The following is a 26860-nucleotide window of genomic DNA, read 5'->3' on the forward strand; positions in this document are numbered from 1 at the left end:
CTACCCACTAGTAGGGCTCCCGAGCAGGCTAGGCCGCGCAACCGGCTGCCTGGGTTGAAGGGAATAACCTCCCATGTCGAATTTTAATTTTTTTTAGAGCCTTTTGATTTCTTACATTTACATGACATTTTGCTTTGCAAGAGTATTTGGATTTTTTTTCTGTCATTTCTCTTTGCGAATTCTCGCTTTCGCGAGGAGGGATTATGAGAAAGCTACAAATTATAAATCATCGACCTTATCGATTATCTCAAACACGCACAAGCAAGTTTAACGTGCAAAAGCGAATTACTATATCAGATAGCATATAAATAAGGTATCATGCCATTTTTTCTCAAAAATGGAAAAGAAAAATAGAGAAACTTTGGAAAAGCCATCCCCATTTTTGAAGATACACAATTTGCATTTTCAGAGAAAGACCCCAGTTGAAAAGATAAACCTCCCCTCCACCCCGCCCCAAACCCCATTTTTTATCCCCACCCCTCGATCTTCGGCCACACCAATGTCAACTTCTCTCTCTCCCCGTGGCATTGGAGCTCGAAAGTCGCACTCAAAGCCAGGTCCACAAGCTCAATGTCACGACCTACCCCTCGAGGGCCGAACTCGAAGGGGCGGGTTTAGAGGTAAGTGTTCATGAAACAGTCTATACGGTACATCATGAAAGATGGTTCATCCGTACAGTCCATTATTCATGAACGTGAATCTTCCCTAATTCATACCTCGCGCGACAGAGGATCAATTTTATCTTTTAAGGAGTCGCCACTAGCCTAGGTCGGAGGTCGGCTAGAATACCTAACCAATACGTGGGAATTTCGTATTGGTTTCTACGAAAACCAGAGATCAAGGTTCGGGGACTAGCTTACGTTAATATTTCTATTAACGCCCTTTCGGTACCGCTAAACTTAACATGGTTGTTATCTAAGTTGTCATGCATTTGTTCTTTACCATTTTCATGTCAAAGTTTTGGTCCATAATGTGATCATGCATCTTGTTTTTGTTGTTTTCATTTAAGATTCTAAACTAATCCTATCTTAGTCTAGAAAAGAAAGAAAGAAACGATTGTATTGAAAGGCATTACGTAAAGTAAACACTCAAAAAATTTGAAAAGACGAGCTAGTTCTAAATGCGAAAAAAGTACAAAACCCGCAACTCGTCGGGTGTTTATTACAACACAAATTGAAAACCCGAGACATGATCGGGAATGAATTGAATATGAATTGAAACCGGATCGGACATCGGTTTATCGCCACCATCAAATGAACACAAATTGAGACCGGATTGGACATCGGTCAATCGCCTTGGTCTTTCACCATTTTGGATTATCTTCCCATGGACCGTCTCTCGGGTGTCGGCGTTTACATTCACAACATACATTCACGACAAACAATGTCCAAAAGAATAACCAAAGAAAAACAATGATGCAAACAATTCACTAATCAAGCACGGGCCTCGGGGTCGGCCTTTGTTTTTCATGCGTTTCGATTCACCACCCACCTAATCATCTAACATTATTTGATTAATGGTTAACGATAATGAGCTACCATTTGCATTCACAAAACGGCAACTCATATCAATTAACCCCTAAAGTCGGGTTCTAAGTGACTACAATGGACTACCCGCCGAACATGCACCGGGCCTAACATTCATCTAACAAACACATGCACAGCAATGAAATAAGCATGCATTCAGGCCCATGGGCCTTATTTCGAAGCCAATCAAACAATGAAAAGTGGGCTTCATAAGGACACCACTTATTCAGTTATTATCTAATTCGGATTGCTTCTGTTCAGATGTGATTAACCACCCTAATGACGTCCAAATGAAATGATTTAGGTGTCATTAGAAATCTTATGACATGAGGATCGAAAGTCAAGAAGACCATTTTTTCTAAATCCTAGCCGATTTTCCCGAAAATATCAAATTTGATCTCAGTGACAGGCTGGTCTCAGTTCTGTTAAGGATTTCAAAATAATGGCGGGAAAAATAACAAACCTTATCAAAACCGGGTGAAAATTTTTAGGCAGTTAAGATTCTTCATGTGCAACAACTTTCATGTTTTGAGTTTTTGCTAAAAAGGACTCTAACTTCATCAAATTCGGAGAAATATCTTTTAAACTCCAAAAGAATGAAAATCAGATCTGGACACAGATACTGATCAGATTGTGAAAATTTATTTTGAAAATTCAAATGACCTTCGATTTTGATGAAATCAGTATCAATAGAAAGATCTCAATCTCAGCGTGAACTTTCGTGAAGAAAACTTTGTCATATTTCGAACACACGAATTTATGAAAATCGAAGAACACACGAAGGTCAGTCTGAAACTAATCTGTCACCAGATTCATGCACACATGACGTTGCACATCGTACAAGGAAAACATGCTTGGAATTTTATGAAAATTTTATGATGAACAGATCAAGATGTGTTCTACAACTTTCATGAGGAACGTTTTTTCAAAAAATGATCGTAGAAAATTATAGAAAATCATCAAGCAGCACAACGTCAGTCAGGAGAATATCAGAACAGACTTGAACACTATGATTCTGATTCTGATCCTAACTTCTAACAGTGTTTTGACATAGCAAATTAAATCCGATCGAGGTATGCAATATGTCAAATCGAAGCTTAAAACGCGTTCTATGATTCTCTAGTTCATCGTTTTGCGAGATTTCAACGTTAACGAGCTCAAATCAGCATCTCAAACGTGCAGGTTTTCCAGAACACGAATTCGCAGAATCACGTTCAAGTGCACTTACCTTGTTTAACGATGCTTCGACGCACGATCGAGCGATCCGGCCTCCGTATTCAGATCAAGGACAGCACGGAGAAGCCTCAGAAAGCTCGGCCAGCCTATGATAATAGATCGCACAAAATATAGTGAGAATCGATCCGTTATAGCACGAATGAACTAGTAATGAAAAATTGAATCAAGGAACGCGATCCGGTGGCTGTTCAACGATCAAATGGACACCACAGCCGCACGGAAACGTCGAGGAATGTCGCTGGAGGATCGGAACCGCCGTGAGGGACGCCGATCATCCGGTTCAGCCACTTGAACCGGCTGATCGCATCACCGGCAGCACCGCCGGTGATGTTGCCGAGAGGATGAAGCCGCCGGAAATGGATGTTCCGGCCACCAGCGAAGGAGGCTAGACTTGCGACCAGCCTTGGACCACCGTGGGGGACGACGGTGGGGCAGCAGCTCGCCGGAAATTGGCCGGCGATGAGGCGGAATGCCGGCTGGCCGAGAGAGAGAACACGAGAGAGAGAGAGAGGCGTGAGCTAGAGAGAGAGAGAGAGAGAGAGAGAGAGAGAGAGAGAGAGAGAGAAGAGAGAGAGAGAATTCATATCTGAAAAAAAATGTTCCCCCGATTTTGGAGGGAAAAAACAACTATATCTTCCCCTCAACTTTGAATATTAGCCCTTAGATTAATCAAATGGCCTAAAATGCATCCTTAATGATTAAGAATATTCTTTAAAGACTAAGGATTGGTGACATGGCATCATGGATGGACATGATCAATTCTAAATAAATGACCATGATTGATTTGCTTATCCCCTAATTAATTCGCTCAATCTTTAATGAAGGGTATTTTGGTAATTTTCACTTAGGGGCATTTTCGTAATTTTCAATTAAGGGCATTTTTGTCATTTTTGGGCTCAAAAGGATGTGGCTGGCCTTGGCTAGTCGGAATGGACTGTCGACCGCCGGATTTTCGGCCAGGAAAATGGCCGGTCCCTGATCGGGCCAGATTCAATTTGAATCAAAGCTAGGGTTGGCTAGGTTAGCCCGGAATTGGCTTTGATTGAACTAGTTCAATCCTTGATTCCCTTTGTTCCAATTTGGTACAATTTGATCTCTATCATGATTAATTGACCCCATCAATATCAAATTCAATCAAATTGGATTGAACCGATGCACAAATTGATCCAATTTAACTTGTTTGTCTCAATTGCTCTTGAATTTGGATAATTGCATGGCCAAGCTAGACTAACAAATTTAATTGAAGTCCAATTAACCAAATTGAGTCTCAATTCATCAAATTGAATATTAGTCTAGAGTGGGTCAAGTTGAATTGCACTAATTGGACCAATTTCTCTTAGACTTCTTAATCATTGGATCACTAAATTGATCAAATTGACTCAAATTCATGTGAATCTTCCAAAATTGATTTTGGATTTGGACTTCATATAAGAAATTAGGCTCATTCGCGCCTCAATTGTGCAAATCATGAAGAATCAATCCAAATCACTGATTATGGCCAAAATTGGCGGTTTTTGTGTTTGGTTTGGAATTACAAAATTGGTTCCAAAATTGAATATAAGATGACCTCTAGATCAAATGTCATGAAGGAAACTAACCTAAAAAATGACTAGAAATGAAGTAATTTCATTTTTGGCCGATTTGAATCAAATTCCGCAAATTGGGAAAAAATTGTTTCTAAATCGATTTTTGTAAAATTTCAAATGCCAAATGTAAATTGAATGTAAAATAAGATGATTTTTGGATTTTTGTATTTTTCAATTTTTTTGGTCAAAGGTTTGACCAAAAGTCAAACCCTAGTTGACTTTTCACTAGAAATTTGATTTTATGATCAAATCTTTGAATTTTTCTGAAATTTCCATTTCTAAAGTGAAATTGGACTTGAAAGGAATCTTTTTATGCGAAAAGCCCCAATTTGACCCAGGGTTGACTTTTGGTCAAAGGGTTGACCAAAAAGTCAACTCGAAAGTCAACTATTTGACTTTTCGGGTTTTTGCATGAAATGAATAGAAAATCGTTTACAGAGGCTAAGCCAACAGATAGAATTAAAAAACGACACTTTTTGTTCAAGAAACGGGTTCCGTCGCGATCGGAAACCATAATCTCAAATTTTCTATTTTTAATGACGCGTCGGCTAAAAATTAGGTGTCAACACTCAAAGGAAGCACTAATGCCCATGGGCCTTCGAGCTCGAAAAGTCAAGCGATCTGGCGAGCTCGCCATGGCCACTAGATTCGGCATTGAGTTCAATAACGCAATTTGGGTAGCAACGGACGCAAGCTCGAGACACTGCAACTGGGGACAGTGCCGGGAGGAGAGGGGCTAAGTGGTAGGCTTTGGGGTGGGTCGGGTTAGGGGTTTTTTTTTTAATAGGTTGGTTTTGGCGAAAGGTAATTTTTGAACAGTGAGTCAGGGAGGAGAACTGGAGAGCAAACCAAATTATAAGTGTAATCTGCTGTCATGGGAACCCGAATATTTATTATGATTTGCATCATGCTATCTTCAAAATGTAAAGCGAGGATCGCCGCGAGGACCCCTCTTTAGGCTCCCAAACATTGGCAAACTTACATAAAGCATTGTCGTCCAATTATATCAGTGTAGTATCTCCACTACGAAGAAATGAGCATCTAGGAAAGCTAATTTGCGTGCGATCCAACTTCGTTCCACTAATAAAGAAACTTTTTTCACTTAGAGATCTTTCATGTATCGACGAATAAATCGTACTGGATATACAAAAACTCAGTGGTCATTCTCTCGTCTCATCTTCTTTAAGAAACATTGGGTCCTATCAACTTAAGAGGGCAAATTGACTCAAATTAACCCCATTAACATACAAATACATCACAAACCGTCATGATTTCAGTAGAGCCCAAGCTATGCAAAACCAATTGAGGTCGAATTCCGCCCAGCTAGACTAGTTGTAGGCTCTTTATCACGACAAAAAAAAACGAAGAGAAAAGATCAAGGTCAGCCAGATAAGGTTGAAGACCAAAGGCAATACCAATCAACTATGGAGCCATTTTCAGTTCCCTGAGTTTTTATGCTTTCATCAAACTTTGCAGTATGCATCTGACTATCTGTCAAAGTTTTCCCTATAACTTATTATTCAAACTCTATTAATCAATTTCGCAGTGCTTTCAGTTCAATTGTTCAATCATTTTGTCCTCACCAAGGCAATTTGTGGGCTCCGACCTCGAGTTGTGCAGATAAACAGTCGAAATGGGAACATAGGTTCAACCTTTAGGGGGAGATATAGCTGTACATCTTATGCCTGCTCTATCCCGAATGAGTCTTTTCATGACCACTAGAAATCATTCTTCAACATCATCGGATCTTTATCCAAGATGTAATCAAAACCATCATCATATGATATCAGTTAGGAATTATTTAACAAAAGCACTAAGCTCCAGATGATTGCGAGTAAATCAAGAAACACAAAGCCAGGAGCAAAATCCAAAAATCTAGTTTGAAGAACTCAATTCTATTGTGAACGTTCCATTCGCACGAGAAGGTCAGCAGTGCTGCCATTTTTAAGAGAACTGGTTTTGATGGTCAGTCTACTTTTACGCACAAAACAACAAAGCGCAGAGCTACTAGACAATGACAGATTCGGTTCTGTCTATACTGTGACTGCACAAGAGGCTGTGGTCATGGAAATTCTGATTATTAAAAGAAGCACAAGCAGGTACAGGATGCACTGGATGTCACCATCCAAATATCTTCCCCAAAAAGAATCTCCCTGGGTTCACTCTTCCCTCTTCCCAAAACCCGCACACCAGAATACAAAAAGGATCATATCGTAATATAACTAGATACACAACTGGATGAAACGAGAAAAAAAAGTCATATGGTGATAAGCAAGCAACATCAGTAAGGAGGATAATAATACCCAGTTGGCGGTCCAATCCCATTGACTGGTGGCATGCCATAAGGCATCGCAGGAGGACCTGGTGCATAGTAACCGGTCCCACTAATCTTGGCCAAAGTGGCTTGACCTCGCATCCCCTCGGTAGCATACTGCTGCCATAGTTGTTGCTCCTGCACAACCAAATGCTGTTTCTTCTCCATTTCCGCCATCTGTACATATGAAGGAGGAGGGATGCTCAATGATGCAGCAAAAGGGTCCTGGTTAACTGCTTGAACAGTTCCATCGGGTGCAGGGAGAGCCAATACTGGGGTTGCGCTCTTTCCAAGGCCGGGTAGAGCAACACTGCTCGCACTACCTCCAGTCAATTGAGCAGTGCTAACATGTTGCCTCACCATTCCTTGGTCATACATGCCATTCAGTAGCAATGGATCAAGACCACCACCTAAAGCTGCTTTCTGCTTCGATAAGTTACTAGCAGTCTCCACCAAAGCCAATTCCCAATCTTCCTTGCCAGCTTCGGCAGCTGGGGTTTGCCAAGCAGAAGTCACTTCTGGTTCACCATTAGAAGGGAATGCTTCCCACGAACCATTCCCTGTATTAGCTGGTGGCCCCGCAAATAGAGCCAATGCAAATTTATTACCTTGATCATCAGCAGTAACTCCGTTATCCCTCAGATCCACCAAATCCGCTGTCACTTGTGGCTTTGGTGGCTCCGGTTTTGGCTCCAGTGATGGTACAGGAGTATAATTCTCTGGTGGAGGCAACGCCTTTATCTCATTCATATCTGGCACAGGAGGCTCCTCCTCCTGAGCCACAGGGGGCAATTCTTCTCTCCTCTCTGGGCTCTTAGGTCTCTTTGCTCTATCCCTCACAAATTCCTCCAATGTCTCCAACAACTTACTGGTAATCCTTTGCACTTCAGGATACTCAGATGATCTTGCCACTCCTGTCTCCTTACACCAATTGTGGAATGCAATCAACTCATCAATTTGCTTAGCCGCACTAGCATAAGCATCGAAAGCCTTGACGCAATCATGGTACTCCATATCAAAAAACTTATCAAGCATAACAGCCAAAACCTCACAGATATCAGCATATGCCTGAAAACTCTCCTTCACAACAGGGTACAATGCAACTAAGATCAACCTGCTATTCTTTGCCAGACCAGTGGGCCTACACGCCAAGAACCGGTCCAATAGCCTCTGCAAGTGACCCATTTTGCCAAAGATCCTTTCTGGCTTCATTTCCCTCAGTGGAGTCACTACCCTTCTCTCTTCTTTCCCTTCTTTCACAGCCATGCCATCGGCCATATCCCCATATGACCTTGACCTTCTCATCCCCCCGTAATTACCATATTCTCCTCTATAATCACCATACTCATAATCATTCCCCCTGGGTGGTGGGGACCGAAAATCATCTCTACTCCCATACCTATCCTCACTGTGAACACTACCACCACCATTAGCACTTCCACTAGGACCGCCATTACCACCGCCACCGCCGCTCTTTCTATCAAACAGAATCAACTCGAGTTTCTGATCCAAATACCCAGCATAAGTCCTCACAAAAGCCGAGTGGTCCCATGAACTAGAGTGAGCCTCATCTCTAAAATCAGACAAATTCAGCAACCTAGCACCACGCCTCGTCGCATACATTATCTCCTCATGAAAAATCGGGTCTCCATCATTCAACAAACGGTGAATGACCACTATGGATTTGAGAGCCACAATATAGTCACGTGTCTTGCTCAGTCGCTTCGAAAGCGCAGAAACACATGCATGAACATATCCGCGCGAGTACGAAGTCAAATTCAAGATCCGACGTATGTACTTCTCGTCCACAGGATCATCATCGTGGCTCGTGGCTTTCACGATGGCCACTTCGAGCTCTGGCGCCATGTTGCTCGCGACTTTCGCAAGGCCGATGCTCGTCTGGTCCTTGACAGCCCCCAGGGTTTTGCGCATCGTGCTTTGAGACATCTTCACCGTCACCCTCACCTGCCTAAACGGCACAAACAAGCTAAATTAGTCACACTTGACTCAAAAGCATCACTTCAGGACGATGTAACCAGCTTTCCGGTGATTTCACAAAATCAACAGCACTAATAAGCTTAATCATTTTAGCGCTCGAAGTCACCGTGCTTTCACTGCGAACAATCACGCGATCAATGAAGAGTATTCAGCTCGACCGATGGCTTGACTAACCTAAACCGCATAAATAGGTTCTAAGCAGTTCACAACTACAGCTCACCATGCTCTACTATGCTTGATGAAGCGATAAACGTAGCATCGAGCTCCGGGAAATTACCTTTAGAGAAAGTGTATCGAATCTGGAGAAACTAAGCTCCGGCGAGGCGGATTGTGAACGACAAATGGATCTGCCGATTACAATCGCCGATCAGCACTCTTCGTCTTCTCCGTCTCAGAACGGCGAGAGATGAGGCGGATCTCCGAAAAGCGCGATCAGATCCGGACAAAACGAGCTCCAGCGGAGCTGAAACAGCCGGCGATCCGCCGAACTCCCCTTCGAAGAAGAAAAAGGACCTCAAACGGAGGCCGCCGACAGCGTGGAGTGAACCGACGCGCTGTCCGCCGAGGGAGCGGGACGTGGCGGCGTCGCCGGCGGCTGTGTCTGGATCTGCCGACCTCAGCTTCTTCGTCTTCTCAAGTCGTCGAGCGCGGAGGAGAGGGAGAGAGAGGTGAGGTCGCTGGTGACGAGGACGACGGCGGAGGGAGCTGATCTGGCCGGAGATCTAGCGGGGGGTGCGCGGCGGAGCTTTGGGATTCGATCGTCTTCGCCCGAAGCAAGAGGCGTTCTTTTCGCGGGTGAGAAAGAGAGAGAGAGAGAGAGCAAAAGGGGTGGGAAGAAGATGTGTGTGGTTGGGTGTGCGAAGGTGTATTTTACTCGACGTGCAAACGCGTGAGGCTCGCGAAGGAAAGTGTGCCTCGACGTTGACCGACCGTCTCCCGTGCGTCCGATCGAGGCGCCGGTCGCGAACGGACGGCGATCTGGGGTTTCCCGAGGTGGGGCCCACGTCGGGTCCCCGGTGGGCGCGGGCGCAGGGCATCTCTGCCTTCGCCCGGAGCCGAAATGCCGGCGCGATAGATGCTCGAGAATTGGCCGGGGCTACCGTAATCTTATTTTATTTTCCGTGTTTTGCCCTAATGATATTAATTAATTTCACACGTTCGAATTTGCCAAAATAAAAATAAGAAAAAAAGATTTACAATTACTTTCCATTTAGAGAAGGGGTGGCGCTATTACTAAATTCACCCGGTTTTCACTAAAAAGACAAAATTATCCTTAATTATTTAATTGCAATTTAAAGTGGTGATATCAAATTACTTTCCTTATTTTTTTAAATTTTTCTATATCAATGCAAGATCTATTTACCATGATTAACGATTTTACATGCTTAGTTTATGTTTCTTGTAGATTTTATGCGAAGCATATAAAATGTTATTGGAATATCTAAGAATGCACTTTTTCTCTAATACACTGATAAATAAAACATGTGAAATGCTTACTTTTGGTTACTAAATCCTAATTAGAAAAAGAAAAAAAATGGAAAAAAGAAGAAGTGGGGCCATCACTTTAAATCGCAAATGAATGATTAGGCTAATTTATAAGTAAAATGGACATAAGGAATTATATATATATATATATATATATATATATATATATATATTTATCAAAAGGAAATGAGAGTCTGATATTACTATGCATGTGTTCTTCTTGATAGTTGTTTATTTAATTTTCAATTTGAAGAGTTAAAAAGGCAATATTGGTTTTCTTGGAGGAAACGGGGTACGCCTTTTTTTTTTTTTCTATTTTTCTAGATAAGATTTTCTTTTTCATTAAAAATGTTCTTACAAGAATGATTAATTATTTCATATTTCGATGAAAATACTATAATATAATGTAAGTGAACTGCATTTTCATAATGATCGAGACAAAGTTCAAGCTCTGCATTGGTTTATTATAAAAGGGATTATTTTCCATAATCCAATGGCATAAGCGTGAATACTCGATTATCTAGATATTCATGGAACGCCCTGCAAGTTGTATAAATTAGTTAAGTTCATATTTTTTTTTCTACATAGGTGACTTTATTTCAGAGTTGTTTCCACGTGATAGAGGGAATCGAAACGGGCAAATTACAATCCTGATATGAAAATCCTTCAAAATGCCTCAGTTAATTGCTCTAATCCGGCTTTATAAAAGAGGATATTTGGTTTATTTAGATACATTCCCTAAACCCAATTAAGGAATTTAGGAACTAACAAGACAATTTGCAAGTATCAACGAATTTTCGGCTAAATCTTTAATTCCTTACACTTACATAATTCATTGACATTAACCCAAAAAAATATGATATAGTCATCAATCCATTTTCCTTCCTATTCTCTCCAAATTCTTTCAACGGCAAAATTGTCTGTAGTATTCACGTTGAATCCGTCAACCATCATGTTCCAATTTTGACTTTGGAAAAACCAAATAAATAAATAAATAAATAAGTAATTTAAAAGAAGAAATTCTGTCTAATTTTAGTAATCTTAAAAGTCACACTCGCGGTTGTGGCCTTTACTTCTCCGTCGCCTCCTCGGAAGCATCGAAATGGGAAGCTGAACAAAGCTCTTCCCTCCTCCGTGTCGCCGCCACCGAATGGCTGCCGGCATCGGCGGCGGCGGCGAGAGCTCGGCCGCGGCCTCCTCCACCGCCACCGCCACCGCCAGGCCCAAGGCCAAGAAACGCCGCAACGACCACCTGGAGCCGCTCGTCTCCCTCCTCGCCGCCGCCACCTCCGCCGCGCGCTCCTTCCTCCTCCGCAACGACCTCAACCTCCTCCCCTCCCAGGCCCTAGCCCTCGAATCCCGCGTCCACTCCGCCTCCTCCTCCCTCGGCTCTCTCGCCTCCCTCCTCTCCCTCCCGCCGCCGCCGAGACCCCTCCCTCCGCCGCCACCGCCGCCGCAGGACTGCTGGTTCCGCCGCTTCCTCTCCGCCACCCACGCCGCCGACTTCGACCCCCGGTGGACCCACTTCTTCCGCATGTCCAAACCCTCCTTCTCGCTCCTCCTCCGCCTCGTCTCGCCTTCTCTGCAATCGGCATTGCCTTCGATCCCTCCCGACCACGCCCTTGCCGCCGCCCTCTACCGCTTGGCGCACGCCACCCCGTACAAGGTGGTCGGGCGGCTGTTCGGCTTGGATTCGGCCGACGCGTGCCGGTCGTTCTTCGCTGTCTGTAGGGCTATCAATGAGAACTTGGGGGATTTGCTTGAGCTGTACTCTAACAGAGAGAGGATCATAGTGGGATTCGGGTGGATTTTGCTGCCGAATTGTTGCGGGATTTTAGGGTTCGGGAGGTTTCGGGTCGACGGTGATTGGCTGGGGGGAAATGGGTGCTTGTTAGTTCAGGCATTGGTGGATTCTGAGGGGAGGTTCTTGGATGTCTCGGCCGGGTGGCCAAGTAGCTTGAGGCCCGATTCGATTTTGTGCCGGACGCCGCTGTTTTCGGCCGTGGAGGAATCGAGGGAACTTCTGAGCGGGCCAAACTTCGTACTAAGTAATGGGAGTTCGATCCCGCAGTACATTCTGGGTGATGCCTGTTTCCCTCTATTACCATGGCTGTTGACCCCTTATAATGAGGAGAACAGTTTCAGCTCGATCGAGATGGAGTTCAATTCCGTGCATAGTCGCGCCATGGGGTTGGTCCGCAGGGCGTTTGCGAGGGTCCGGGCACGGTGGGAGCTCCTCTCGAAGCCATTGAAGGAGGAGCATGTCGAGTTTTTCCCAATCGTCATATTCGCAGGATGCTTATTGCATAACTTTCTAATGCAGTGCAGCGAGCCAGTTTTTGATGAAAATGGAGTTGGAGAGTGGGAGGAGGATCAGGAGGTTCCGGCTTATGAAGGCGAGGTGAACAAGTTTGGGCAGGTGGTTCGAGATGCGCTTGCTCAGCATCTGAGTTGGGTAAGCCTTAGAGACTAGATAGTTCAATGTAGCGTGGAATTTTTGTTTTCGGAATATGTATATATGTCTCTGTTTTGTGAGTGCAGCAAGCATCTTCCCTTGTAAAGCAGGCCTTGATTGTAATGATGTCTTCTTGAACATGCTTTGCGTGGTTCTTTGCTGTGATTGCAACTTTTCTCCGTAGTCCATGTCACTATCCGATCGCCGTTTCAGTCAATTTTGTTGACAAGAATGACCATCGTGTAGGAACCAAGATGTCCTACTCAGCGGGGTTCAGATGTCTCTGTTTTCTGAATTTCAATAGACTCAATTTAGTGGAATTGAAAGGATCCTAATTGATCATCTCTCACTGTCCAAGTTGCTGACTTTTATCATGGGATGAAGTATCATTTTGGTTGTTTTAGGACCTGTTTTTGTTATTAAGCTTCTTTGAAATCAGATGATCGAGTGGAAGTGTCTGTTTTCCAAGTGTCCTTCTGCATTTCCCAAATGCGGTCTCAATGTGCATTGCAGCTGACATGTGAGTTGTGGCCAAATAGCTTCGTCAGTTGTGTTTGCAGATGACTGATTTACTCATTGTACGCTAAACCTATCGCACATCCAGCTCACAGGTTCTATACCTTCATCATTCTCAGCACAAACAGACGGAGAGTATTTGATCTCTCCTACAATAATTTGAACGGCTCAATTGCAGACAATCTTGCCGAGCTGAACTTCTTGGTAGTTTTTAATGTATCCCGCAACAACTTGTCCGGTGCAATACCGGATAAGAATCAATTCTAGTCATTTGATTGCAGCAGTTATTATTGAAATCCTTGTTTATTTAGACTAGCCACCAGGAATGTGACTGTTAAGCCTCTTTTATTTGGGGTAGCCACCACGAATAACACTAGTTGGCGAAGTTAAGGTGGATTTATGGACATGCCACCTTCTACTTCAGCTTTGGAGCATCGTATATAACAGCTATCTTGTCGTCAGGTTGAGTTTGATTTCACCACGGTAGGTTCTTGGATATCTTGGCCAGGTGGCCGAGCAGTTTAAGGCCATTCGATTTGCCCAAAGGCCTCTGTTTTCAGCCGTTGAGGAACTGAGAGAGCCTTTGAGCGGGCGAATTTCGTACTTGGCTATGGAAATTCAATCCCACAGAACACTTTACATGATGCAATTTCCCTCTATTCCGATAGCTGTCTCCTTATGATGAGGAGAACAGTTTCAGTTCGATCGAAAAGTAGTTCAATCCACATATAGTTGCGCGCTGCTATGGTCACGCTGGACCTTAGCAATAGCAACTTCGATGGAGTAATCCCTGGTTGGGTCGGAAACCATCCTAGCTTGAGCATTCTTCTTCCCAGAGCTAACCAGTTCAGTGGCACATTTCCAGACCAATTGTGCAGCTTGAGACAATTGAGTATGATCTATCTTTCTGTGAACAACCTTTCTGGTCATTTGCCTATTGCTTTGATCCAATGAACTTCACTAAAGAAGTCTTCGATAAGATAGTTATGACGCCTTGGTCGATTGAAGCAACAGATATTGAATGGTCATCCTCCTCATATTTCACGACAAGCACAAGCATTGAATTTGACTATTATGATGTTCGTGTGAAGAACCAATGGCTCATAGGAATCTCACCCCAGAAGGTCGAGTTCACAACAAAGAGAAGGTCTAGTACTTATGAACGTGGTGTTCTTGTTCTCATGGAGGGATTGGAACTTTCTTGCAACAGGTTCACAGGTCGAATCCCCGAAGAGATAGGAGGTTCACAAGACATTCGTGCACTAAATCTATCACACAATGAGCTTACAGGACATATACCCTGGTCATTCTCTGCACTAACAAACATGGAGAGTATTGATCTTTCCTACAATAACTTGGCCGGCTCATTAGCTGATGATCTCACCGGGTTGAACTTCTTGGTAGTCTTTATTGTATTTTTCAACAACTTGTCGTGTGATATACCACATAAGAATCAATTTTAGTGATTCGATAACAGCAATTACTATGGAAATCCTCTTTTAATGGACAAGCCACCGGTGATAACAACAGTCAGGGAAATGAAGGTGGACAAGCCACTTGGAATAACAACAGTCGGGGAAATGAAGGCGGAATCATATACATGACGACATTCTACTTGAGCTTCGGAGCGTGTTGTGAAACAGTTCCACTGGTAATTCCAGTTGTTCTGTTCAAAAATCCTCGTTGGGGAAGGGCATGATTTCATCATATTGACGTAACCATCACCACATGCGGCAATTGCTTCATCATATGCTACTTTATCCTCCGAGACAAGTATGGCAATCTCATTCATCGCTGAAATACTCGAGCCTTCATCTGGATTGCCAGTTTACTCTGTATTCTGTAATTTTCTTGTCTATTTGAATTTCTTCCTTCGAGTTGAATCATCATGCGTCATTTCTTTCACTGTGTCTATATACATTTGACTAGATCAAATTAAATTCGTCTAGCCCCAAAAGCGACATTCCAGAATTCTCAAAAGTTTGCCTAGTAGTACTGAACTTAAAAGATTTTAAGTACGTGAAAATTTTCATTCAGAAACTACGATTTTGTTGGCGAATTGACTATAATATAGGATTAATGTGGTAGTCCTACTCTTCCCTCATCTTTTCGATTATGAGTTATTCCTTTTCGATCTAAATAATGTTCTGGCTGGTTCTCCATATGATTCAGCTTGCATTTTTCACGTCTTCTGCATGATTCCAAATCTTGCTAGGGGACAGTTATAGCAGAAAAGACTGTACAACTTCTAGTTCACATGGACATGCTAAATATATGTATACCGCGATGATAAAGCTTTCTTCATAAAATATGGACGGACAGACCAGATTCCATGTTTTCTCATCATATGGTAGAGCTAAGAAAAGAATGACTGTACCTGGAATAGCAACTTCCGAAAAAGAACCTGGTAAGCAAGTTCTTGTCCTAGGAATGAAAAAAAGAAAAATCAGGCATATCAACCTGACCTCAGTGAGTTGAACTTTGAGGCAGCCTGAACGATCCACCAGCATAAAGAGCCTCGTAAACAGGTTTTATCCTGATGGTCAGAATCAGGCTCATAATTACGCCGAAACCGCACACTGCAGCCAAAACCAGAAAGGTGAGCCTGAAACAATCAGGACCCAAGCAAGTCATGGTCGAGGTGAGCACATCAAATCCGTGCTGCTTAGCCGCCTCGTTGTCATATATGTAACCCGCTAAGAGGCCCGAGAAGAGGAACGCGCCAATGGGATTCCCCAGTGAGATGAAGTTGTACAACAAGCCAAAATGCTTCAGCCCAAAAAGCTCGGAGACGGTTGGGACCATGATAGAAAATTGAACACCGTAGCAGATTCCGAGTAGTGAAGTTGCCACATAAAGCGTTCCGTCAATAGCCGATGCGAAAAGAAGGTATGTGATGATCATGATTACTTGAGTCAGTGTCATCCAGATGGTACGAGGAATTATTTTTGACCTGCGAGGAATATTGGCTTAGATTCACTATGGTCAGTCATTTGGGATAATCCTATGAAGTTAGGAACAAGATACACATAGTATCAAGCCAAACCGTAAATGCAAAGGTGCCTAAGAAGTGCTTTCTGAAGGTAAATTTAAGTTAGGACAGCGAGGCATCCATGATATCACATATTGCCGAAAAAATTGAAAGCAGTAAAAGCTTCTTGGGACATATAAAGAAGTTAGCAAAGTAGATATAGATGTGACTCACTAACCTGACAAAATGTTCAGACAAGGCACCTCCACCGAGCCGACCCACGAAGTTGCCGAAGCTGAACAGAGACATGAGGATTGTTGTGTCGTGCGCACCTTGTGCAATCCCGATTTGCGCCATGTTATTAAGGACGGTTACCCCAGTACCAACTCCAACAAAATACACCAAGAACAGAAGCCAGAAATCCGCCTTGACAAGAGCTTCAAAGAAATTAAAGTCCTCTCCTCGTTTAGGCCTCCTCTTTTTCTTCACCGCCCCTTCGCCTTCTGCCAAAAGCATATTAATCTCAGACACATCATTGTTCTCATCGGGGGCTCCAAGGTACATTTCCGTCAAAGAATTCGTCAGAAGCGGTTCAGATTTATCTTCACATCCATCACAAACAATACCATCCGAAGGGTCATATTGGCTTTCCAGTATCACCGCCCTTCTGCTGCGATAAAATGTCATCTTTAGAGGGACAGCAAGAGGAGCCAGAAGGAGGAGAACCATTACGGCAATTGCTGAGTAAGATAATTTGGAAGTCAGAGGAAGGATGTCGTTCAATATTGTTGTTGTTAGAACGTATAAGCCGAGTGCAACGCTTGTTGCCTGTATAAACATGAAATGGCCGCGCTTTGAAGAGTCTTCGCTGGCGGCGGGAACACAAGGCCTGATGAAATACATAGTGATGAAGCACGAAACCGGGATTCCAAGTGAGAGGAACACGAGGAGTCTGGAAGAAGAATGGTGAAGCATGACGCCATAAATTTCAGTAAATACAGCCGCACTTAATCCGCAGTACCCTTTGAGAATCCCTGCGACTGTGCCTCGGTCGGCAGGAAAGTTCCTCATGTTAGTAACCAAAATGGCTGTGCCCAACCAGGCGCTGCCGTTGGTGGCGACACACAAAGCAATCCATAGCTGCAGCGAAAATTAAAATAAAAGGTGAAAGGATGTTAAAAATTGATGCAGGGAATAGCATTTCAAGCCAATCTTGCTCCACTGAAATGTTGTCCTACAGTTTTGAAAATGCATAGCCTAAAGGTAATTTAGAGAAGATTCTAAGCATGAGATAAGTCCGTTTGCCAAGTCTACACTATGTTTTGGGAAGTGAGCGCATGTTTGCATTGGGTGACAACCGTGGATCAGTAAGGAGGTGAAAACCACTTCGGCCAAAATGAAGGGAGCTTCCGGCAAGAAAACAGTGATCTGTAATTGCTTCATGTCATGAAGTCGATTTACGACATTTTCTGTGAGTGTGATCATCACAGTCCTTGTGGCCAGCAAGAGATTCCGATAATGTACCATTAGTCTACAGTCACTGAAAAAATAACATGTCTCAAACTAGAAGCACCAAAACTTTTACTTGTGCCTATATAGCCACAACGTTCTTAACCATTTCAATACAGAGGGAAGATTGAACTTCAAGGATGAGTTAACAGATGATAACGTGCACGACTATCATAACATATAGCATAATTCGGATAGACATTTCAGGTAACCACGAAAACATGGAATCAGACCTACATTATCGGATATTTTCCCTAATCTTTACATACATGTTTCTTTGGCATCATTAGCTGAGCTCCATCTTAGTCGGATGACGTTTCAAAGCTGTTAAATATGCAAGACATACAGATCAAAGACATAAAGGGAGAGACAATTTGGAGGACGAGTCAACAGGGAACTCCGTGTCATAGAACTGGGATCATTTAAAATTTGGAGACATTCTCTGGCTTAGTATCTGCTCCTTCAATGAATTTGCACCTTATCACGGTTACTTAGGAAGCAATGAATACCATCCTAGATCCTGAACAAGTCTAGTCCAATCTATTTCATTGGACTATTTTTATACCTATTGCAAGCGTCTACTTCTCTTACATTGGCCTGTTGAACAATTCCCAAGTTCCAGGCATTCGTGGCAAACAAGTGAAGCATTCAAGCTAGGAAGTTCATGTTGACTGTTTGTTGTAAATCGGTTTCATTGTATGGCCAACAACCAGCCCATGCTTGATAAAATATGTAATGGATTTCGTGAATGAGCAGGTACTTGCAGAAAACTAAGAAATTATCTTTCCTTTTCTTGAATACAATAAACAGACTTAACTCGAAAGTCTTCAACAATTTCTTCGGTCATCGACACCCTTCCTTAAAAGGACCTTCACCTAGAGAAACCTGGTTTAAGATTCGTGTGTTTGTGCGTGTTTTTTTTCCTTTTGTTCTTTTTTGTTGTTTGTTGATATTCTCATGTTTTCAGCTTTAGGAAGAAACTATCCTACCGGGTCCTTCTGTTTATGTTTCCTTGTTGCCGTTTTATCAGAATAAACCGAAATGTGGCCCTGAAATTTCTCTAGTTTGCAAAAAACCAGTAGATGGCACCCTCAACATGCACATAATATCAGTCAACCTTTCAATCTGATCCAAATATTCTCAGGTCTTGATATGGCAAAAAGCAAAACATAGAAGTTCATCAAAACAAAAACGTTACAAAACCAGTAAACTCAAGAAAACAAGTTTGTTTTTAGATGTAAAACTTAAAGTTACTCTCAATGCGGGCAATGAAACCGAGCTTTCTTAAACTAAAGACCACGTTACAAGCCCAGAAAGCTTAGAAAACAAGAAAAACTTCAGTACGATCAGATTCAAACAAAACAGAAAACTACCAGTCAAAACTCACCAACCAGTAAGGCAGAGACTGGACTGTCCGGCTCACGGCGAGCCAGAGCACGCCGTAGCCGGAAAAGCATGCTATAGCGCCGATCAGGAGGACGACCCAAGGAGGCAACCTGTTGCAGACAAACCCAGGGAGGAGTCCAAAGTTCTCGCCGACGTCGTTGGCCACACCAAGCAGGGTCAGCTGGTGCTGGTTGAACCCAAGAACAGACTTGAGCGAGTGCGAATACAGAGGGAAGGTGTAGGAGTTGCCTGATGCTATCTGAACCCATACCGCAGCTCCTAAGCCCACCCATGGTGGTCTTGTTCCAGCCTTTAGGCTCGCCATTGCTCTACGGGTGTGTCTGAAACTCAGCTCAAGAATGACCCATCTTGTGGCTGTGCTTATATGAGGGCTACGTGATATGATGTTTGTGAGTTTTTCGTGTGCATACTTGTATTGGGTCCAGAGAGAGAGAGAGAGAGAGAGAGAGAGAGAGAGGGGTCAGAGGAAGGAAATTTCACGTTTGTCTCTGAGTTGAATCATGGGCAAAGGGTGATTTGGCATCTGGGGCACCAACCACGGGAGGAGGACAGATTTTGGAAGTTTCTTGCATGTCCGGTAAAGTGGCATTGGGTACGTAACTGGGGCCTGAAAAAGAGCTAAAGTAAATGGTGGGGGCCAGAGTTTTGATTAGTATTAGATCCCAAGCTTGGTTGAATTATGTGAGAACAAAATTGGGTTTTTAGATTTTTGCTAGGGGAATTTATTGCTTCTGTTGAGAAGTTATTGTCCTTCTTAAATAAATTGGCTATTAAGGATGCAATTTGGGAGTTTTTTCATGCTTGTCTCCTGGTGATCTTGTTGTCTTTAACCACAGTAGGAAAAGGAGGGGGTTGAGATCTGATAATTCAGCTCAGATACTGCAATTAGTAACTGATATATAGACATTATATTTTTGGTTTTGTTATGAAATTGAGGGTCTAGTCTCTTGGAGCACCGGTATAATCCCACCAGTCACTTTCAATCCACCGCCCAACTAATCTTAGAGGCGCGGTTGTCTTTGTTGAGACTTGAACTTATGATTGTCTGAACTCTCTAAAAGGTTGCCTCAGGGAAATTTCCTTTGGCATGAATGGAATCCCATGTTCTGCTTCTTGAGATGCAATTTAATATTGAGAGTCAGCTAATAGCCATCTATCATGTTGCATCCAAAATTATATTATAGTGCATATGGATACCCATAATTAAGCACAAACGTTGTCTTAATTTTAGATCTTGATACATTGGTCAAGGAGTGCTGGGATGTGATGGATGTGATCTTGATTTTAAATCACAATTTACATACCTCAGCAAGCAAAGAAAGAGAAGATTTTTTTTCTTATACATTTGGAGTACCATGAAATGGCGGGAAAATTTCAAATAAAGGCTTGAAGTTGAGTCGTTTTCTTAAAAAAAACAGGACTTAAAATGAAGCTTGTCTTAAATAAGGTCATGAAATGGCCAACTAAGTTTCAAATAAGGGCTTAAAGCGAGGTGGTTTTCTCAAAAGAGGGACAAGAGTCGGCCATGTCTCAAATAAGGTCTGAAAGGGCTAAGTTAGTCTCAAATAAAGGCATGAAGTTTGGTTGTTTCTCAAAAAAGGATCGAGAATAGATATTGTCTCAATTAAAGACCTAATATGGCCAACTTAGTCTCAAATAAGGGTTTGAACTCACCGGCCAGCTTGCACGTGTGACTCCCATGCTCATTCCGATGCAGATTATTATACAAATTATCCTTGACTTTTGGCCCAATGTGCAATGTCGTCCTTGAACTTTTAATTTGTTTAATTGGTTCATGAACTTTTGGTAAATGTTCAATATAGTCCCTAGACTATCTGAAAATATCCAATATTATTCTTCTATTAATTCAAGTAATTTTGGAATTTGCTGATTTAGCATCCAGTATGGTAAGTTTGAAAGGTGGAAAAAAAAAATAACGTTACACGTGGATTATCTACATAAGATATCTTACATAGATAATTCGCGTGTAATATTTTTTTTTGTCCACCGTTCAAAGTTACCGGATTGGAAGCCAAATCAGCAAATTTTGTTAATTTGAATTACTGGAAGGACGATATTGAACATTTTCGTATATTCTACGGACTAAATTGAACATGTTCCAAAAGTTTTAGGGACCATATTGAACGAATTAAAAATTCAAGGATGACGTTGGGCATTGAGTTAAAACTCAGGGTTCACATTAAACAAATTAAAGTTCAAGGACGACATAGCACATTGGACCAAAGTTCAAGAACCATTTGTGTCATTTTTCCTATTTCGATGACAACATTAGAGAGCCAACAACGACAGACACGGTCGAAATGGAGAAGATACATTAGTGATATTAGGAGAAAATTTGCTCTCAAAAGAACCCTAGCTTCAATTTGGGACTTTTTAAAAATGGGTCAAAGCTGAAAATCTCTTGCCCTCGTTTTACCATTGGAATAAGCACATAAGTCGCACGTGTAAATTGGCAGACGCAAATTTGGTCACCAATGAGTTCAGTCCTTATATGAGATTAAGATGGTCATTTTCGGCTCTTATTTCAAATAAGGTCCACTGTGGTTTCTCTTTTGAGAAAATGCTCCACTTAGACCTTTATTTGAGACTAATTTGGTAACTTTAGGCCTTTATTCGAAATTAAACTGATCATTTTAGGTCCTTATTTGATATTAGATCCACTTTGAAATCCCTTTTGAAAAGACGGCTGCACTTCAAATCATTATTTTAACTATAATTGAAATGCTTTTTCTCTCACCTCTCCCTCTCATCTTCACACGGCTTTCTTCTTCAACCTCTATGGAGAAGGATTGAGTGCTCATTACTAAAGACGGATTCAATGGTTGGCTACCGATTTGGATTTGAAGAAGTCACAGATCTGCTTTTTGAGCGTATAATCCCTAACATTGTTTTGACAATTCATCTTATTATCTGGAGCTTGTTTTATTATAAAGTTATTAGGGATTTGTCTTTATGTTGTTTCTCTCTTGTATTTATTTGGAAATGAATGAAATGTTATTTTGACATAAAAAATTCTTATTTATAATTTTCCCAAAAAGACACGAATGTACCCATGAAAATTAGCTAATCTTGACCGTTGGTGAAGGGACCTTATTTCCATACCTTATTGTAATCTACCATCACCACTTAAAGAATTGCTCGAATTCATATCACATATGGTGGTGTGTGATTGTTAAAGAAGGAAATAGAGAACATATGCCATATATTAAAGGGGAAACTTTAGTAAAATCAAGGGCAAAATTCACCAAAAACCGCAAACTATATCTGCCGTAACATATTTACTCTAAACTTTTTTCTGTGATACAAAAAATGAAAACTTGTAACTGTATGTAAGGGTGTGCAATGAGAACCACACGAATTGAGAACTGCCCGGATTGGACCGAGCTGGCCGATTTTAAGTGGTTCCCAAGGGTGCCGATTTGGCTCTTGTTTCCATAAAACTGGAACTAGTGACGGGCAGTCCGGTTCTAGGGTGGGAACTGGACTTACTAGACCGCCTAGATCGGACCAATTAAGCATACGTGATTATAGAGCAAAACCAACTAGAAGTTATTACTAGGCCAACACAAATTATGTGCTATCTCGCCCATCAGACTATCATCAATTGGCCTTTAATATGCTAGAAAATTATGCATAATGTCAGTGAGAGTCTAGAGCAAAAACTAAAATGATTAACTTTTTTCACCGGATATTGTACTGAAACAGACAAACAAGACTAATCATGTCACTAAGCTCAACATCGATTATCACCAGCTTTCCTCAGAAGATTTACAGGTGGATATATGAATAATATGGTGGGTTATGGATGGTTATCCTATGAGGATGATTGACTAGGACGGATGAATAATTATGTATTAGTGTAGCTCTAACCTATAAAAAGAAGCATAGTAAGTGGCCAACTATGTCTATCTTTTTGATACATCCTCGGCTCATGTCTCCAAAGTCACGACACCACGTTTTTTCAAGTCCTAAAACTTGTCACGGTTGCTTATTTTAGTCATTCCTTTATCATTTTTAGATTTTAGTGGACTGAATAATTTCATTACCGCCACGCAAGCTTAAAAAGATAATAAGAAACTCACGTGTCATTTTCTGTCAACTTAAAAATTTACAGAGTCGTGAGTTGTTATGACATAAATTGGGATATGTGTATTGAAAGTCCTAAAATTTATCGCAAGAGTGCAATTAACCCCTAAAACTTTTAAAAAGTGCAATTAAGTCCTAAAACTTGTCACAAAAGTGCAATTGAGTCCTAAAACTTTCAAAAAGTGCAATCATGTTCTAAAAGTTATCAAATTAGTCCAATCAAATTCTTCCATTGATTACAATTTTTGAAAGTTTTACAACTCAATTGCATTTTCGTGACAAGTTTTTAGGACTTGATAGGACTTTTTTAAAGTTTTAGAACTCGATTTCACTATACCTAACAAGTTTTAGGATTTGATTGCACTTTTGAAAATTTTAAGACTCGATTTTACTTTCGTAAATAGTTTTAAAACTTAATTACACTTTTTTAAATTTGAAGAGTCAATTGCACTTTCGTAACAGATTTTGGGATTTTCAGTGCAGGTATGCCTAAATTAATACAAGAGAAGGTTTCAGAAAATGCCCGGTGAATATCCCATAAAGGATCGAACCCAAGTTGGATAAATGAAAACATGAGGCCACGATGATCGGTGCACCGCTTTAACGGCAAACGGACAGGACACAGGACAACGTTTTACTCGCGTCGTCCACCACACATGACCACTCTCCGACATGCTTATCATGGCCGCTGCAGTGAAACCCCTGCTCCCGCTTCCTCGTTCCCCTGTTCGGATTCCTCCCTCTTCCCCTCCATGGATTTCCTCGAGACCCACCTCGAGTTCTTCCCCACTTTTGCCCACTTCGCGCTGGAGCGAGCAGCGACCCGACGTCTCGGCTTCGGTGGCCTTCGACCCCTCGGGGAACTTCGATCTTTCCCTTTACGACGACGAAGTAGGTAAGATCTTCAGTTGGCATGTTGTTAAGTGTTCGACGTATGTCCTAATCGAGTCCGTTTTTAGTTTGTTTGTTTGCATCGACATTGGATTAGTTATGTCAAGATATTTTCATGTAGATGTACTGTTATCCTGGAGTTAAACTTGTGAGGCAAATTGGCTCTTTTGTCGGGTAGTGATTCCGGCGTAGTTCCTGATCGTTCGGCTCAAGCTGCTGAATTTCCTACTACATGTTGACTCCAGTCCACTCCCCTGATTTTTTTAGCTTGGCCTACCCATGAAGGAGTGTGTAATGGAGAAACGTGCATGATGTAATTTTTGTGGCTTGTGCTTTCGATTAGATCGTTCCTGACAATTGGGATGGTCTATATGTATGCATTCAAAGTGGCAGAGCAGTTATCCAATGTTCTGTGGAAATTTGTTTCTCTGTACATGCTAAAATTTGATTGAGGACCTAAAGCCTGGATGCTTCCAGCGATGTATTTGAACATTTGATTTTTTTGGTTCTTCAGGGAAAATGGGTTAAACTTAGTCTGTGCTTAGCATAGCATCATCAATGATCTAGTCGATTACTTGAGGTTATAACCTTCTGGACTTTTTCAAACTTAATGGGGTCATGTTCTTCCCAATATGTAATCAATCTGATGGATTTTTCGTTCTCACCGTCTAACCTTCAATATTAGCCCGATGTCTCAAGGTAGAACATAGGCATGGAGAGAGAGAGAGAGAGAGAGAGAGAGAGATTTATTTGGGCACAAGGTAAACATTAATACACTCTGATTGGCAGATTCATCAAAAGTTGCTCCACCAGTCCCCCCAACCGAGGGCCGTTTTGAAGTAGTGATAGATAATGATGCCATTCGTCGCCTTGACTTATCACCATTTCAAGTGGCCACTGGAATCACATCTCCCTTGTCCGGTAAGCATTAGAGAGATATACTGAACTTCCATTATTCATATATATGGTACGAATTTTATGCGGATTTCGTTCCTCTTTGCTCAGCTGAGTCAAAGGAGTATCTAGAACGTACAATTGGGTTTACTATCAATTACACGAGGGAGGATCCTGGAGATCCTCGAGAACTATCAGAATTTCCAGATATAAGACTCTGGTTTGTGAGACTCGATGCCACTTATCCGTGGCTTCCTGTCTTGTTGGACTGGCGAGCAGGAGAGCTTGCCCGTTATGCAGCTATGTTGGTTCCTCACCAGGTAATTAACTCGGTGTCTGCAGATGACTAATTGTCTATGCATATACTGAATAAAACTTTGAGCGAGAGATGTATTCCATTAAAAACTGCTTAAAATTTTTATTATATGTTGGCAGATGAATATGAGAATGGGAGTTGTCTTCAATCCTGAGGCACTAGAATTATTCATCATGAACAAAGTGATGGTGGTATACACTTGGTTGAAGAAACATGATGTCCCTAAGCCAAGGCTTAAAACAAGTGACATGGCTAGGATGCTTGGGTTTGGCATTGGAAACGAATTGTTCGACTTAATAGATCAACATCCGCTGGATCCATCATGAAGTAGGTAGCTCGAAGCTGTTATGATTTTGCAGCACTACTTTAGTCCGATATAGAGCATCTTGTCATGGTTTTCAACTTTGTAAAGATGCTATCTCAAAGACGAACTTTCACCATCAACACGAGAATGAAATTTTGCAATTGTCTTAACCAATCGGGATATCCCCAGCTTGGATGCTCGTGAAAATATGGTTCTCAAACTTTAGGACTTTTCCCTTGAAACTGAGCCAGGTTCTACGCAGTGCTTCAAACTTCAAAGAACTAAAGTTTTGTTTACTGTAGCATACCTCTTGGAATTTCTCTCAAGCTTCTAGCTTGAAATCTTCCCTTTAGGCTTAAAGTTCTCATTTGATAAAAATTGATAAGATTTATTTTCTTTTTCTGCTAATTTGACTTATAACTCCTAACCTGCACATGCTGATCAAATATAAGTGGAAAAGTAGAAAATGATGCATGCATGTTTAAGCCTCACTTCTTGACATTAAGGCAATGTCATTTGCGATGAACTAATCTGCATTTTCATGGAAGTTTTCCATGTTTCTGGATATGCAGAAAGAAGGGGCAGATTGTATTTTAATTAGGTTGTGTTATAGGATCGTGCAGAAAAGCCGTAGCCCCAATTTTAGTCCTTTCTTGACCTAGTTGTTTCTGTTGGGTTTTTGAGATGCTGTATTTGGTTGGCACATTTACATTAATCTGCATTTTCATGGAGTTTTCCATGTTCTGGATATGCAGAAAGAAGGGGCAGATTGCATTTTAATTAGGTTGTGTTATAGCCATACCTTTTGTATTCATACCATCGTGCAGAAAAGCCGGAGCCCCAATTTTAGTCCTTTCTTGACCTAGTTGTTACTGTTGGGTTTTTGAGATGCTGTATTTGGTTGGCACATTTACATTACATTGGCCAAAACTGTCCTGGCAGAGTATATGAAAATCAGATCTCGGGGGTCATAGTTCCTGGATCTGTGATAAGTCGCCGATTTTTCTTCTAATTGTATTATGTTTTTCTTACAAACATCAACATTTATAGAAAGTTATCAAATGGATGATTAAAACGCTGTTCTATTGCTTTTGAGATTGCGGATTTCACTACAAATTCTTTCCTGTGTTTGTCCACGAAATTTCTCCAATTGGATCCCATTTTTCGCAATTGGAATAAACATGCATATTTTTCGCCCCTTCTTATCTAGTCATCGACATGTTGGTATTTTTGGTATCATTTATTCATGGTAAGTACATCTTTGTGATTACAGTATTGGTGAGAAATAAGTTTCTCTGCAATTGGGTATAGTTTGTCGGGGGAATGCAGTATATATAGTGAAACA

General features: G+C 41.7%; 4 protein-coding genes across 4 annotated transcripts; 2 read left to right on the top strand and 2 right to left on the bottom strand.

Annotated features, from left to right (window-relative positions):
* Nucleotides 1–6407: 6407 nt before the first annotated feature.
* LOC115687389 (putative clathrin assembly protein At2g25430) lies at nucleotides 6408–9502 on the bottom strand. Its single transcript, XM_030612926.2, has 2 exons — nucleotides 8938–9502; nucleotides 6408–8631 (listed from the first exon to the last, which is right to left on the bottom strand). The coding sequence occupies exon 2, from the start codon at nucleotides 8607–8609 to the stop codon at nucleotides 6630–6632; it is 1980 nt and encodes a 659-aa protein (XP_030468786.2). The 5' UTR covers nucleotides 8610–8631; nucleotides 8938–9502; the 3' UTR covers nucleotides 6408–6629.
* A 1687-nt stretch (nucleotides 9503–11189) lies between these two features.
* On the top strand, nucleotides 11190–12942 carry LOC115687391 (protein ANTAGONIST OF LIKE HETEROCHROMATIN PROTEIN 1). The gene has a single exon (XM_030612930.2). The coding sequence runs from the start codon at nucleotides 11296–11298 to the stop codon at nucleotides 12616–12618; it is 1323 nt and encodes a 440-aa protein (XP_030468790.2). The 5' UTR covers nucleotides 11190–11295; the 3' UTR covers nucleotides 12619–12942.
* Nucleotides 12943–15393: 2451 nt separating this feature from the next.
* On the bottom strand, nucleotides 15394–19496 carry LOC115687390 (protein NUCLEAR FUSION DEFECTIVE 4-like). Its single transcript, XM_030612929.2, has 3 exons — nucleotides 18984–19496; nucleotides 16326–17227; nucleotides 15394–16069 (listed from the first exon to the last, which is right to left on the bottom strand). The coding sequence occupies exons 1-3, from the start codon at nucleotides 19305–19307 to the stop codon at nucleotides 15583–15585; spliced, it is 1713 nt and encodes a 570-aa protein (XP_030468789.1). The 5' UTR covers nucleotides 19308–19496; the 3' UTR covers nucleotides 15394–15582.
* A 4181-nt stretch (nucleotides 19497–23677) lies between these two features.
* Nucleotides 23678–25538, top strand: LOC115687393 (protein CHLORORESPIRATORY REDUCTION 6, chloroplastic). The gene is made up of 4 exons (XM_030612932.2): nucleotides 23678–24005; nucleotides 24791–24922; nucleotides 25007–25215; nucleotides 25331–25538. Exons 1-4 carry the CDS (start codon nucleotides 23783–23785, stop codon nucleotides 25535–25537), a joined length of 771 nt encoding a protein of 256 aa, XP_030468792.2. The 5' UTR covers nucleotides 23678–23782; the 3' UTR covers nucleotide 25538.
* Nucleotides 25539–26860: the final 1322 nt, after the last annotated feature.

The sequence above is a fragment of the Syzygium oleosum genome, unplaced genomic scaffold, assembly GCF_021117445.2.
Source record: "Syzygium oleosum isolate NSW1041296 unplaced genomic scaffold, Sole_v2.1 Sole_v2.46, whole genome shotgun sequence".
Taxonomy (NCBI): domain Eukaryota; kingdom Viridiplantae; phylum Streptophyta; class Magnoliopsida; order Myrtales; family Myrtaceae; genus Syzygium; species Syzygium oleosum.